Below are 13,955 nucleotides of genomic sequence, written 5' to 3' on the forward strand. Positions count from 1 at the left end.
TATTGCACCTTAGATGACAGAACCTTACCGGCCAAAGTTCTAAGCTAAAGTATTTCACATAGGAGGTTTTGTCCCGGCAACGACGAAATGAAAATTTTGCGTTTGAAACTCCTTAAATGATGGTTTGAAAATTACATGTGATTAAAATCATTGTATTAAACACAATCTGGAATATATTTAAAGCGGCGAGTAGTGTTGTTTTAACGTCCCAGCCTTTCTTATTTATGATAATAATAATAATAATAATAATAATAATAATAATAATAATAATAATAATAATAATAATAATAATAATAATAATAATAATAATAATAATAATAAATAATAATCGTATGGCCTCAGCTACCGTGTGCAAACATTTCGATTGACGCCATCTGGCTGTCTGCTCGTCAGTTTCGACGTTCCGTTTTACTCTAGGTCCGCTAGATGGCAGACAGAGTAAACCGGATCTCTCTTGGGCGTCTATGGCTGAGATTTAATTAATTTTATCGGGTAAATACCAAACGTATCACCAGAGATCTTTTACATGCCGACATCGTGCGACATGGAGTGTGGAATGGACTTTTTTCCGCCCTTCAAGAATCCGACTACCTCTGCCGGGTTTGAACCCGCTATTTGGGATTCGGAGGCCGACACTCTACCACGGATCCACAGAGGCAGCTATAATAATAATAATAATAATAATAATAATAATAATAATAATAATAATAATAATAATAATAATAAAGACATTTAAATGACACCCTTTCAATTGCTATAGTTTTAAGAGATCCGGTAATGCCAGAAGTTCAACGTGCTAGAAAGAACGACACGGATTTGTTACGCCTACAGTATACACCCTCAAACATCACCAACATCAGCTGGTAACGAAATCAGTATCTTAGAAACAAAGGACAATCAACTGAGTTCGTCATAATTATTATTACTTCCAGATCATCCCGTGAATCAAATGAAAGGAGAACGTCAATGATTTAAGCGTACCGGTGAGCGTTACAAACACGTGGAGGTTTATAAAGTTTTAAAGAGTGTTACAAGGAAAATATTACTGGACAACATGTGCTATGACAGTGTTCAATATCTCACATAAAAGAAGAACTAATTTTGTACCCAGCAACAAGAGTGTGACCTCTGTATGACGATGTCGAGGGATGCAATTGTACCGCCATCTTGCGGAACTAAAATCACTGTGCCGAATGGCTAATAACTATTGCAGCTGTGGATTTCGGCATGGTAGCACGTCCTGACAGATTTCGTTTTATTCGTCTCCATGAGTTCTAGGAATATATTGCAAAATATACAATAATAAACATTTGATAAATAGTGGGGCGAAGAAATACGTAAAATTTCATTCCTTCGCAAAATGCCACTATATATGTCATTATCATCATCATCTGTTTACCCTCCAGGGTCGGCTTTTCCCTCGGACACAGCGAGGGATCCCACCTCTACCGCCTCAAGGGCAGTGTTCTGGAGCTTCAGACTCTTGGTCGGGGATACAACTGGGGAGAATGACCAGTACCTCGCCCAGGCGGCCCCACCTGCTATGCTGAACAGGGGCCTTGTGGAGGAATGGGAAGATTGGAAGGGATAGGCAAGGAAGAGGGAAGGAAGCAGCCGTGGCCTTATGTTAGGTACCATCCCGGCATTCGTCTGGAGGAGAAGTGGGAAACCACGGAAAACCACTTCCAGGATGGCTGAGGTGGGAATCGAACCCACCGCTACTCAGTTGACCTCCCGAGGCTGAGTGGACCCCGTTCCAGCCCTCATACCACTTTTCAAATTTCGTGGCAGAGCCGGGAATCGAACCCGGGCCTCCGGGGGTGGCAGCTAATCACGCTAACCACTACACCACAGAGGCGGACCACTATATATGTACCGTATAAAAGATGGCTAAAACGCAAATGGAGTGGCTCGTTAGAATGTCAAAGAGCTTATTGTGGACGAAGAGTCGTGAAGCGAGGAACCGAGGACAGCAGGGGTGGCCACGGCTCTTCCGTAGCTCTACGCCTCTGCATTCGGGAAACGGAGAGGGACTGATTCCCACCGTCGGCTGTCATGAGAATGGTTTTCCGTGGTTTTCCATTCTCTTGCACTAAGACGAATGTCGGGACAGTTCCTACCGTAGGCCACGGCCGCCAACCCTCTCACTTTCTCCGCACATCTCCTTCACCGTAACAAACCTCCCGGCCTAAGAGGAGGAATGAAAACGTTTTTAGTAGTAGTGGTGAAGCCCCATCTGCGCACATTTGCTATCTCGGTGGTGGAACATTATTTGGCACTCACGGATGTGGATAATCGACTGTGAGTGGTGCAGATATAGATGTAACTTCCACTTGTAATATTGATGTCGATCTCCTTTTTATATATTACTTTTCATTGTATACTCAACCGCACACAAATTGGACGCCAAAGAAATATTCAGCTTTATACATTCCCGAAACGCAAAGACATTTATAAATTTTGGATAGCCGGTGGCCGCAGATATGATATTTGTAATCCTGCCACCTGCACAATATGTTCATTCTGTTTATATCGAAAGGTTTTTTGTGAGGAAGTCATCTTCTTAGTTACTTAGTAACTTATTCGCGCTACAGCCCCTGTAGGGCCTTCGCCTCCTGGGTAATCTAAACCCACTTTACTATTTTGACTGTTTTGGTTCTAGATTTTCTAACTTCCAGCATTCCCAAATCCTCCTCCACATTGCCCAACCATCTCATCCCTGGTCTTCCCCTCATACGGCGTCCTTCTGGTTTCCCATCGAAGTCTGCTACTATATCTGGTTTATTGTACAACTCACTCATTTTCTTATTACTCCTGATCAGCCAGAGTCCATCATCCTATACTAGTCCATAGACTTCCCTAAGTATCTTCATTTCCCATGTCCGTAACAACTCCTCATCACCTTTTGTCATATTCACAGTCTCCGCACAATGTTTATCACCACAGGTCTCATTACCGTGTGATAAACTGTCAGCTCCAGATTCCTGCTAAGGATTTTCGCATTAAATACTGTACCTTTTTCGTAGTATAAGTACATCAATTAGATTAAAACAGTCCTGTAACATGACACTGGAATGGAGTACCTAGCATGAGATCTACGAACTAGGCCCGGGGTCGAAATATCATCTCCCCTACTGGAACAACACGCTAGCTGCATCGGTAGAGCAAACGGGTAAGTGAAACGTCCTGAAGGGCAGTAAACTGTTTATACAGTAGGAGAACCTTAACTATGAGAGGAATGTTATTTACCTATGAAATGATAAGAATGAATTTTTTTTTCTTAATTTTAATGTCTGAGAAAACAGATGGATAATTTATACAAGGATATGCCACCATATTAAACCTATAAATTAGACACTGTAAATTTTCTTGAGTGTGTGACTGTCCTGTTTAGTCCTTTCCTTAGATATGCAATTCACTCTGAAGATGTTCAAAACACTTTATGCACTAGTACCGTTGTACACAGAAATAATTGGATGATGGCGTATCTTGTAATACTCGCCTTATTTACACGATTAAATCATGTATTCAATTACAAAGTCATCGTCCTATCGACGAGAATTTACATTAGCTGTCGAATGAACGAGGTGGGACATATTTTGATATATGAGCTTGTTTGAAATACCTGAAAGTCGTATCACTTATTAGAAAGAAAAACACCTATCTCGCTCTCTCATGAAATGAGCAAACATTAAACATCGTATGTTCCAATGGGATGTCACTTAAATATACACACGAATTGGACATTTGTACAACGATGGTCCCTGTTACGAATCATATTTAACGAACGAAAGACCAACACAGTATTCGAATAAATATCACTCCTGTAAATAGAAGACAATAAATATACCCGATATTCACAAGATAAATCATGGACGGAGGTATCCGCCATAGTTGGTGGCAGCAGCATAACTGCCTCTGGTGCTGCTGAGATACGAACTCGTGTCCTGTGACAATAGTGAAGCATGACGCCAGCTCTGAAATCCCTAGTCGTTTCAATTAACATAAAGAAATGGAAGGGGGGGAGTTCACTCATTGATTGGAATTTAAGATTTACCCGACGGTGTTTATTTCTGACTGGTTGCATGTAATATCTATGCCGGAGAAGGGGAATGAGCCCTTTAACAAGTTCCTCCCACAGCAGCGATAGTATTCCACACCCCTCCATACCTGGCTGGGTTTTAAATCTCACCGGCCAGCTGTTTACACTGTCCTCGCCTTGTACTCTCAATTTCAACACAAGGGAACTCTGTCAGTCGCGTTATCTAGCCATCTCGGCGTTTCGCTTTAAATCTCATTATTCCTTGGATGCCATTCGAATCGATTAAACACATCGGCTTACATCTAGCCTAATTCATACCATTGGCGCGGAATAAACAACCTCGCGCATAGCATTTACTCATATGGGGAGAGGCTCATATTTCATCAGCACCGCACTCGATCTATTCCTCATCTGCCTGAGTAGCTCGGACCCACTTCTCGGAATAACCATTACACACATATTATAGAAGAAAGAAAAGCCCTATCACTCGGGACAAAATGTGCTAACACTCACGTTCTAAATAAATTCAAACATTATCACACTTCACTTGTCACATCGAGGGTTCTTCTTCACCATACTTAAGTTATACAAGGGAATGACCTAACACATTACGTGAAGCATCTAGTATATAAAACCTTGAAATTTCTAGACGACTCCTATTCCTCGTATTTATTATCGATGATACATGGGATGATTTTACGTAAATATTTAAAATCCCATTAATTCCCAGAATGGTTCACATTTATCAATCTAGGGTCTTGAATGCATCATGCACTAATCCCCATAGTAACTAAAGAAATACGGTCACCGACCGCGAAGAAAAAATACAGTACTAACCTATTAAGTAACTACCATCAGTTTGAGAACAACGAAATCCTACCCTACATTTCTGAAGAATTGGCGTGTATTTAATATTTACATTTTCACAGGAAATAGACTTTCAAATACTTTTACAGTACTCATCTGTCTGGATCACTCCACAGCTCACGCAAGAAGGCACATCTAGTCGCTTAGCAGCACATCACGACCGCATTAGCAACCTGAAGTCCTGTGTTCGCCTGCCGTTGGGTTGATGGCATGATGTCTTGGCCTCTCGTACAATTTAGGACACTCTCGATGTTCGACGGCGTCTTGACTGGATACATGCCTTCCGTTCAATCCTCTTCTTCCTCGGGGAATGATGCCACCGGTGCACAACACAATGAGGAAATCTAAATTATAATTGTGATATATGGCAACACGTTATAATTTCTACGATCAGAGAGACTCATAAGCTCGAGCCCTCCAATCATGCATTGGTAATGTATTGTAGCCCGCTGCTTTCCCTATTGGCTGTCTATTCCACTCTCGACAGTTTAGGCCCTAATTATACACGTCCGCACTTTCACTGTTATTAGAAACCTGAAGCTGTCCTCACGAACCTGGTTTGACTTTGCCTAATTCAGCACTAGTTTATGTGGTAGTACAGATTAGTTACAGCGTCTGGGATTTCTTAGCCGATATCGCCGTGAGTTTATACATCGCCACTGAGCCACACTTTCTCCTACAACTGATCATTCATCATTACACGGTTATTTGAGCTCCCATGTTATTTCATCGGCAGTTAATACGCTCGTGAACTTACTTACACGATCGCACAGCCTTGACTTTACGTTCTCTTTACTCACATATTTGTGCACTTAAGCATTCCACATATCATATGACCGTCATAGTTAGGATTAAATGCCGTACTCTGTTAATACCAATAAACTTTCACTCCACTGTTACATAATCATATCACTGATAGAACTTCAGCATGTAAACACTATTTAAACGATTACTGACTGGTCACACTTTGTAGCACGGAAACAAAGAATATCGAAGAGTCACTTACATTAGGTACCACCTCACCATGCAAATGGTAGTATCGAACAAGGTGCTTACCTCAGTTCGCACCCCCTTCTTATAAAGAAAACGTGTCAGACTCGAGAGAGAGAGAGAGAGAGAGAGAGAGAGAGAGTGTGTGTGTAAGACTCCTCCTACCTGCAGAAATCGTTCTGGTAGCACGTAGTTCCCAAGGATCGATCAATGCATCAAATTAAAGCGTTATTACCTGAGTTTCCACTGATCGATTATCATTTTTATCGCTTCACGCATTTTGCTCTAATCTTGAAAGCGTCCTTTGATATCCCAGTGAGGGAGGGGCTCGTGATTTGGCGGTTCTGTGGCTTCGTTCTCGCTGACAGCTTTCTCCAGGTGGTGAACACCTGTAGGATGTCCGTGAACTGCGTAGATTATCCCATTAGAATCATGTAAAGGACTTCTTGGTGTTAAAATTTACTATAAAATTCTCCGCTTTTAATGAACCTTGAGTCATGAAAATCTGCCTTGTAGTATGTGAGTTATGTTAATTTATTTTTTGAAAACAATTGAAGACGGGGCATTGGTAGTGGTGTTTCCGCGGGAAAAGGAGCGAAAAAGTTATATTTGCCAGGGTTGGGCACAGTGTCCATGACCTACTTAACGGCTGGAATATTTCTTTCTCTGTCGTGCCTGACTGAGAGTGCTTCTGCCCGGGGGCGAAAATATGACTCGTTACAGTAATTACGCGCAAAGAGAGTTTGATGCGTGGGGCTGGCAGCTCGCCACTCGTATCCCGTGGAGGGTGAACGTGCCCTAAATTGGGCGCTAATTAACGTGGAAGAGCGCGGAAAACGGCATAATTCATCTACAGGATACCGTAGTTCACTCTTGGTTACGTGATAAACGGCCACAATACTTTTCTGAAGGTAAAGTAACTCAGATTATCTGCTGCTATCCTAGCATCCCATCTTCTACAACGGTCAATGCTTCTGCGCTTGAATGTAGCCTAAATAGAATTTGTCGTCAGTGTGTATGTAAATAAAATATTAAACCCATTCTGACTATGTATTTTATATCGACAATACCTACCAAATTTGCGACCGTGTACCAGATATAGCCCTTTTCGAATTTTTATGTCCTGTTCTTACCGAGTGATTTGGCTACACCGTTTGAGTCACGTAATTGTGAGCTTTCATTCAGGAGATATTGGATTCCATCCCCACTGTTGACAGCCCTGAAGACAGTTTCGCTTCCTTTTCTCATTTTTATACCAAGCAAACTCCTACGCTTCCACGGCCGCTTCCCTTCCAATTCCAGCCATTTCCTATGTCATGATCCACCTAAGATCTGTCTATTTTGATGCGATTTAAAACAAATAGCAATACATCCCCATTTGGTTTTATGTTGAAACATAATTATGCACTATTGAAGGAACTATTATAGAAAGTAAGCATTTTAAGGCTTGGTTGTTCTCCAAAGGAGGTCGCAGCTACTGGTGAGATGAATATCCTTTTGATTCATAAATTATGTAAAATGATGGGTCATTTACACAAACTACAATTTTACTAAGTAGAATATTACACTCTATTAGGGGAAATAATTGCTTATTGACATCATATCCTTTCTTTTCTTCACGTACAGGATCTGCCTGCCGTGATACGCCGCACAGCACACTTCATGGGCAAGAAGCTGACCGACCAGCAGGTGGAGGAACTAGCTGTCCATCTCAGTTTCAGTAACATGAAGAATAACCCCGCAGTAAATAAGGAGGATGGGGCGGAGATGGTACGAACCATGAATGGAGTTTCATCTGATCTCAAGTTTATGCGAGAGGGGTCTGCAGGTGGTTGGAGGAAAGTCATATCTCCAGAGCTGGCCGAGAGATTTGATAAGTGGACAGAAGAAAAGCTGCGAGAGACCGGGTATAGGATTGGAATCTCCTCTGACTGATATGTTTGTTATTTTTAATCATATTTACCTAAAGCTGAATATATTTTCAGGAACCTACTAGAATAATAATCACAGTGAGGTTCACTATAATATTGTTCCATTTAATAATTTGAAGTGAAATGTGACTAGTAAAACAGGTCTTTTTTTATTGACGGCTGCCAGGAACGATAAAACGGAGCAGTTTTTGAATGTTATGAACTTACAAAAAAAAACTGTATATTTACTTGTAGTGATTCAGTGTGGTTTATTTATTTAAAGGTTTAAAAATGCACAGTTTGGACAAAGGTTAACTTGTAAATATTTGCTGTTAGTAGAAGAACTAAAAATGTGTAGCAAATATGGGATATTTTGTGTTACGTATTTTTAAAAATTCAGGTAAGAAGGTAAGTATATTTTGACGCATTTCAACTTGCAAGATAACATTTATTCAGAATGAATCGTAACATCATACTTTATATTTCCATCAAAATAAAATATACAAAGCATGATTCTCGTTAAATTAGCAGTAAACTTGAAACCTCTGAGTGAGTTTGCAGCGCGGAACAGGCCGTGTAGCACTTTGCTAAGCTTGCTTTCGGGAGATGATGTTCGAACTCCACTGTCGGCAGAAGTGAAGAAGGAATTTGAATTAAATGGTTTCCTGTTTATAAGCAGACATCCTCTGGATTAACTTAATTATTACGACCACAAACCATTTCATTCCCAGTCCTACTAATTTCCTACATACTATTGCCGCTGAAAATATGTATATGTTACTGTGATGTTAAAGAATAATTGCAAAATCGAATTCCCTTACGCTATAAGGATTCACAAAAATTATAGAAGATGGAAGGTAGATGATGTATCAGAGTAACATAAGTAATTGATCTTTGGATGAGGATCACAATGTCGCATATTGCATGTCTGTCGCTTGGACCGTTCTCGAGGAAAGTCGAGTTTTGTAAGTATTACAACGCAGTGGCTGGTTTTATCTACTGATGAGGCTGCAGGGACGCGTGCGCGAATGTTTAAAGCAGTTGCGGCCTGTTGTTTTATCTTCAAGGTCGAGCGTCCACTGTCAACAAGTTAATAACAACATACATATCCCCTTTCCAGAAGTACGACTAGCACTAGTGCATTAACCGAGTTTTGTGAGAGTACAGGGTGTAATTTCACGCTTTAAACCTAATAAACGTAATAAGTGTTCAGTAACAATTCAGAAATGTGACATTAAAGCGTAACTAGTCTATTCCAATGATGATAATTCCTTCACCTTATTTGTACCTTAAGGGTGAAAATGTGAAACCACAGAAAACTTCAAGATAGCCAGCAGTAGGATTCAAACCATTCACCACCCGAGTGCAGCAAACTCGCCGGATTGGCGTCATACTGACACTGCGCCATGCTGCTCGACTTATCCAGCCCAGTAGTAAATAATATTATAATGAGAACACAACTGTTCGGGTGCATAGCTTAACAGTTAGCATACTAGCCATCAGTCCTTGAGGACCAGTGTTCGATTCGATTCCGGGCCAGGGATTATCACATTGACAAGTGCACTGCTATGGCTCGGGGTCTAGGCGTTTCTGTCGTCATCATCACTTGTATGCAGCATACAACAAGGTACAACACTCACCACCACCATATAAAACGCTGCACTTCGCCTCTAATGATAGTCGTCATGAAGGGCCTCCGGCCGTAAAACACTTCAGAATCTCTTACTACACCTGACCTGCAAGAAAACTGGGATAACATGCGATATAACAGAAACACACATACGGTCTAATAGCAAGAGTCCCAGTGGCATCGCTGCTCGCTGCTTACTAAAGCAGTCTGGGTTTGATTCCCTGCTAATGCTTGGGGGATTTACGAAAATGAATGTCACAACCTGTGTGTCGGAGGCATCTGGCTTATGCTTACAAAAGTAAAAGGTAAGGTAAGGGTGTATTCTGCCCGGAGGCAGGTCCGAACCTCCGCAGAGGTGTTCCTGAGCCGGAGTTTACGTACGGTAGGGTAGCCAGTTCCTTTCCGCTCCTCCATTCCCTTACCCTCCACCAACAGCGCGTGGCAACCCATCCAACTCCTGACCACGCCCAATGTTGCTTAACTTCGGAGATCTCACGGGATCCGGTGTTTCAACACGGCTACGGCCGCTGGCTACAAAAGTAAAGGTGGCGTAAAACTCTAAGTGTAGTTTATTTTTATTAGAAAAGTTGAGAACACAACGGCAAAGCGTTTGTGTACCTCTTAGGGAGTGACGCACTTAACCAGATCTGTCGTGAGAAATGCTGCACATTGTTACAACAGATTGTCGAAATGTTCATAATTGGCAGTAACATATGCTGAGCACCTTCGTAGAAAATTCTCTTGAACCTGTCTCAGTAGGCTTACCTCGTGGTTTTCACTTTTTTACTGAGCAGCTTCCAAGACACAGAACTCTTGCAGGGTTTCCACTTCTCTGGAATAAACCTTAGATTTCACGTATCCCAAAAAGAAGTAATCTAAAGGTTTTAGATCGGTTTTTCTTGCCGGCTAGCCGATAGGGCTCGAACGCCCAATATATCGCTGCGGGTAGGTGGCGACGAACTGGGGTGGTAATATGCTGGGGTGTTCCATCATATTGGAACCAGATGTGACGTCGTATATGGAGTGGAACATCCTCCAGTAATAGTATTAGAGTACCTTCCAGAAACTGTAAATGAGATACGCCAGTCAGTCTATGGTGTAGTATCACAGGTCCTGTGTTCATGCCTCCAACATCGTTGTCCAAACATTAATGGAAAACCGAACCTGGTGGTGGGGACATCTCGTTGCATGGGAATTATTCTCCGACCATACATGAGTGTTGAGAAAATTGAAGATGCCAATCCTCGAAATGAGGCCTCGTCTGTAAACAAAATATGATTCGTGAAGTATTCGGGTTTACGATGCACCCATTCACACCACACCTGAAATTGTGTCATTGTGTTCTCTCCCCACGACCTGTGTTAATTTGGTTCATGAGTTACATTCCACCCGGTATAGAAGATGGCCCTATTTACTTTTTGCAACAAGTATCTTCTGATTAGTTGAAGACAGCGATGGTGGATTTCACCCAAATGTATAACAATAAGGGGAAAATAAAAGAGCGTGCAATGTGTGTCCCGTACCCAGGCAATGATATCAAGTTGGTTCTTTACACATTTCTGTCACATACGCAGTTAGCCGCAGGCATACACATCCAGCGATGCAATTATTTCCACCATCAGACTTATAGCATCGGTGATAAGGAGCGTTAAGCTATGCACGTTTTCAAGTTCAGCCTCTCCAAGTGTTGGAAATTCATTGGGAAGTTGTTCGCAAAATTCTTTTGATTTTCAAGTTTTAAAATAAAATATGGCAAACATTGCGCAGTTATTCAGCCATCGTCTCCTATTTAGGAAATCTCCCCCTGTGGTTTAGGGTGGTAAAACACATCCATGGTATCCCGTGTCTGTCGTATGAGGCGATTAAAAGGGGAACCCCGGGTATCTGAACTACGGATTCTAGGTTGGCGGCATGGGACTGTTCTCTGTATTATGTGGCATGGCTCGTTCTTACTTGAAACGAGATCCTCCCTTTCATCTGTGCTATCTGACCTCCCTTACTTAATTTGTGTTCTTTTCCGACCCCAACGGTGTTAGATTAATAATGTTATTTTCTTTACGTCCCACTAACTACTCATATGGTTTTCAGAGACGCTGAGGTGTCGGAATTTTGTCCCGCAGGAGTTCTTTTACGCAAGGCTGACGTATGTGAGCACCTTTAAATACCACCTGACTGGGCCAGGATCGAACCTGCCAAGTTGGGGTGAGAAGGCCAGCGCCCCAACCATCTGAACCACTCGGCCCGGCAGGTGTTAGATTTGTGAATAATAGGGTGCCTATGTCCACGCCCTCCGTGACCTTCGTTTCATTTTGCAGATACCTTGAAGCCTTATAGGACCAGACCACTTCCTAATTCTCCTCTGATTAGTGTTGAGAGGATGCTTGACGAGTTGTACTTCTTCTTAAAATAATAATAAACGCTACAACCACCGCCATAAGGACGTCAACCGTCTGCCAACTGCCGAGCTACAGCTGAACGGGGTGGACTTATGAAACTGTCGTCAGACATGCTTACGTTGCAATATAATTAGTAATATGGTGCGGGGGGAGGGGTATGGTAGCCGAGTAGCATCATAATTGACTTCTACGAAGGCGGATGCGGTTCCAGACCAGGCTGTGATCACCATATCACTCACCTAAAATTAAAAATTTGCTTTAGTCCTTGTTTTCATTGTCGAATTGGTGACAGTGAGAATGTGAAAAGGTTACCACACAGGCTGTACCTCTATTAAGGCCACTGTCGCTTCCTTCCCAGTCCTAGGCCTGCTCTATTCCATAATCGCCATAAGATCTACCTGTGTCGGTGCGACGTAAAGCAAATTGAAAAAAAAAATCAAAACACAAACTTAGCTTTCCTTAGGTCGGAAACGATCTACAATAACTTACTTCAGCTTATACCAGGTATTTTTGGGGCTTCTAGAGCCTCCCAGGTTCATTTTGGTTTTCTCTTGGGATTTAAGGCCGGGCACCCTTCCTGCTGCCACGTGATTTTTGAGATGAATATCTGAACCCAAGATCGACTGAGATTCGAGCCTCAGGCTTCCGGCTGGGAAGCCAGAAGCTAAGAATTTCAGGGACGAAAATAAGTTAGTAGACAATGATATGCTTTTTCTAATCAAGAGGAATTTGGTAAGTTAATAATGATAAAAGAGGCCGCCTCTGTGGTGTAGTGGTTAGCGTGATTAGCTGCCACCCCCGGAGGTCCGGGTTCGATTCCCGGCTCTGCCACGAAATTTGAAAAGTGGTACGAGGGCTGGAACGGGGTCCACTCAGCCTCGGGAGGTCAACTGAGTAGAGGTGGGTTCGATTCCCACCTCAGCCATCCTCGAAGTGGTTTTCCGTGGTTTCCCACTTCACCTCCAGGCGAATGCCGGGATGGTACCTAACTTAAGGCCACGGCCGCTTCCTTCCCTCATCCTTGCCTATCCCTTCCAATCTTCCCATCCCCCTACAAGGCCCCTATTCACCATAGCAGGTGAGGCCGCCTGGGCGAAGTACTGGTCATACTCCCCAGTTGTATCCCCCGACCAAGAGTCTGAAGCTCCAGGACACTGCCCTTGAGGCGGTAGAGGTGGGATCCCTCGCTGAGTCCGAGGGAAAAGCCGAACCTGGAGGGTAAACAGATGATGATGATGATGATGAATAATGATAAAAATCGTGTTATTGGCTTTACGTCCCACGAACTACTTTTACAGTTTTCGGACACGCCCTTCTGAAAATTCTTCAAATCTCTCCTCTATGGCAAAAAGGAAGAACAACACGAGGAAGTGATATACCGGGTGGTACAGCTGCCCCTATTCACGCAGTTTTATGCAACTGGCAGATTATAGTCGAACCTAAAAATATTGACCTTGACTACTCACTACAATGTCTGCTCTTACAACGCTTTCCATAATTCGTTTATTCGTGTCTAGCAAATCAGCATTAATGATAAAATACCGATTGATGGTAAAGAATCATGAAAATTATGTGTCGCAGAAACGTCCTGTACAGAGAATATTATTGGTGAATGACTAGAAGTAGCAGCAACACAACAGCGCTATACAGCAACCCGTGATAGCCGAGCTTGCTAAAAGTTAGAGGAGAGTACCGGTGTTCGTTAGTAGGCGGTTCGAGTCCTGTGTACGACGAATATTTTTATTGCGTTGTTGATGTTCGTGAGAGTCGTGTTGTTGACGACAAATCCAAATCATGATCAGTTCTCATATTGCAGGTACTCAGCTATGTTTGTTTTTTAAGGAGCTCTTAAAAGAGCTATTCGGAATAAAGTGAGATTGTACCGACAGCGGTGCGATGGGCTTATGCATGACCATTCGATTAATGAAGCAAATGTTCAAAATGACCACCTGCTTCGTTAATGCACATCTGAGCACGGTGGAGGAGAGACATTCTTGCTTGCTGCAACATATGTGGTGTAATCTGCCTGCAGGCTTCCGTGATGAGCCGCCGTAAATGATTCGGGCTCTCAGGCTCCTGCTCATAGACTCTTTCCTTTAAATAACCGCAGAGGAAAAAGT

General features: G+C 42.6%; 1 protein-coding gene across 2 annotated transcripts in view; it reads left to right on the forward strand.

Moving 5' to 3' along the window:
- The window catches only part of LOC136875748 (luciferin sulfotransferase), a 246,934-nt gene extending 238,756 nt beyond the window's left edge, over positions 1 to 8,178 (forward strand). For both annotated transcript variants that reach the window (XM_067149333.2, XM_067149325.2), the window contains exon 7: positions 7,526 to 8,178. In XM_067149333.2, the coding sequence (XP_067005434.2) occupies positions 7,526 to 7,834 (309 nt within the window). In that variant the 3' untranslated portion in view covers positions 7,835 to 8,178. The remainder of the gene's footprint in view (positions 1 to 7,525) is intronic.
- The last annotated feature ends 5,777 nt before the right edge of the window (positions 8,179 to 13,955 follow it).

The sequence above is a fragment of the Anabrus simplex genome, chromosome 1, assembly GCF_040414725.1.
Source record: "Anabrus simplex isolate iqAnaSimp1 chromosome 1, ASM4041472v1, whole genome shotgun sequence".
NCBI classification, from domain to species: domain Eukaryota; kingdom Metazoa; phylum Arthropoda; class Insecta; order Orthoptera; family Tettigoniidae; genus Anabrus; species Anabrus simplex.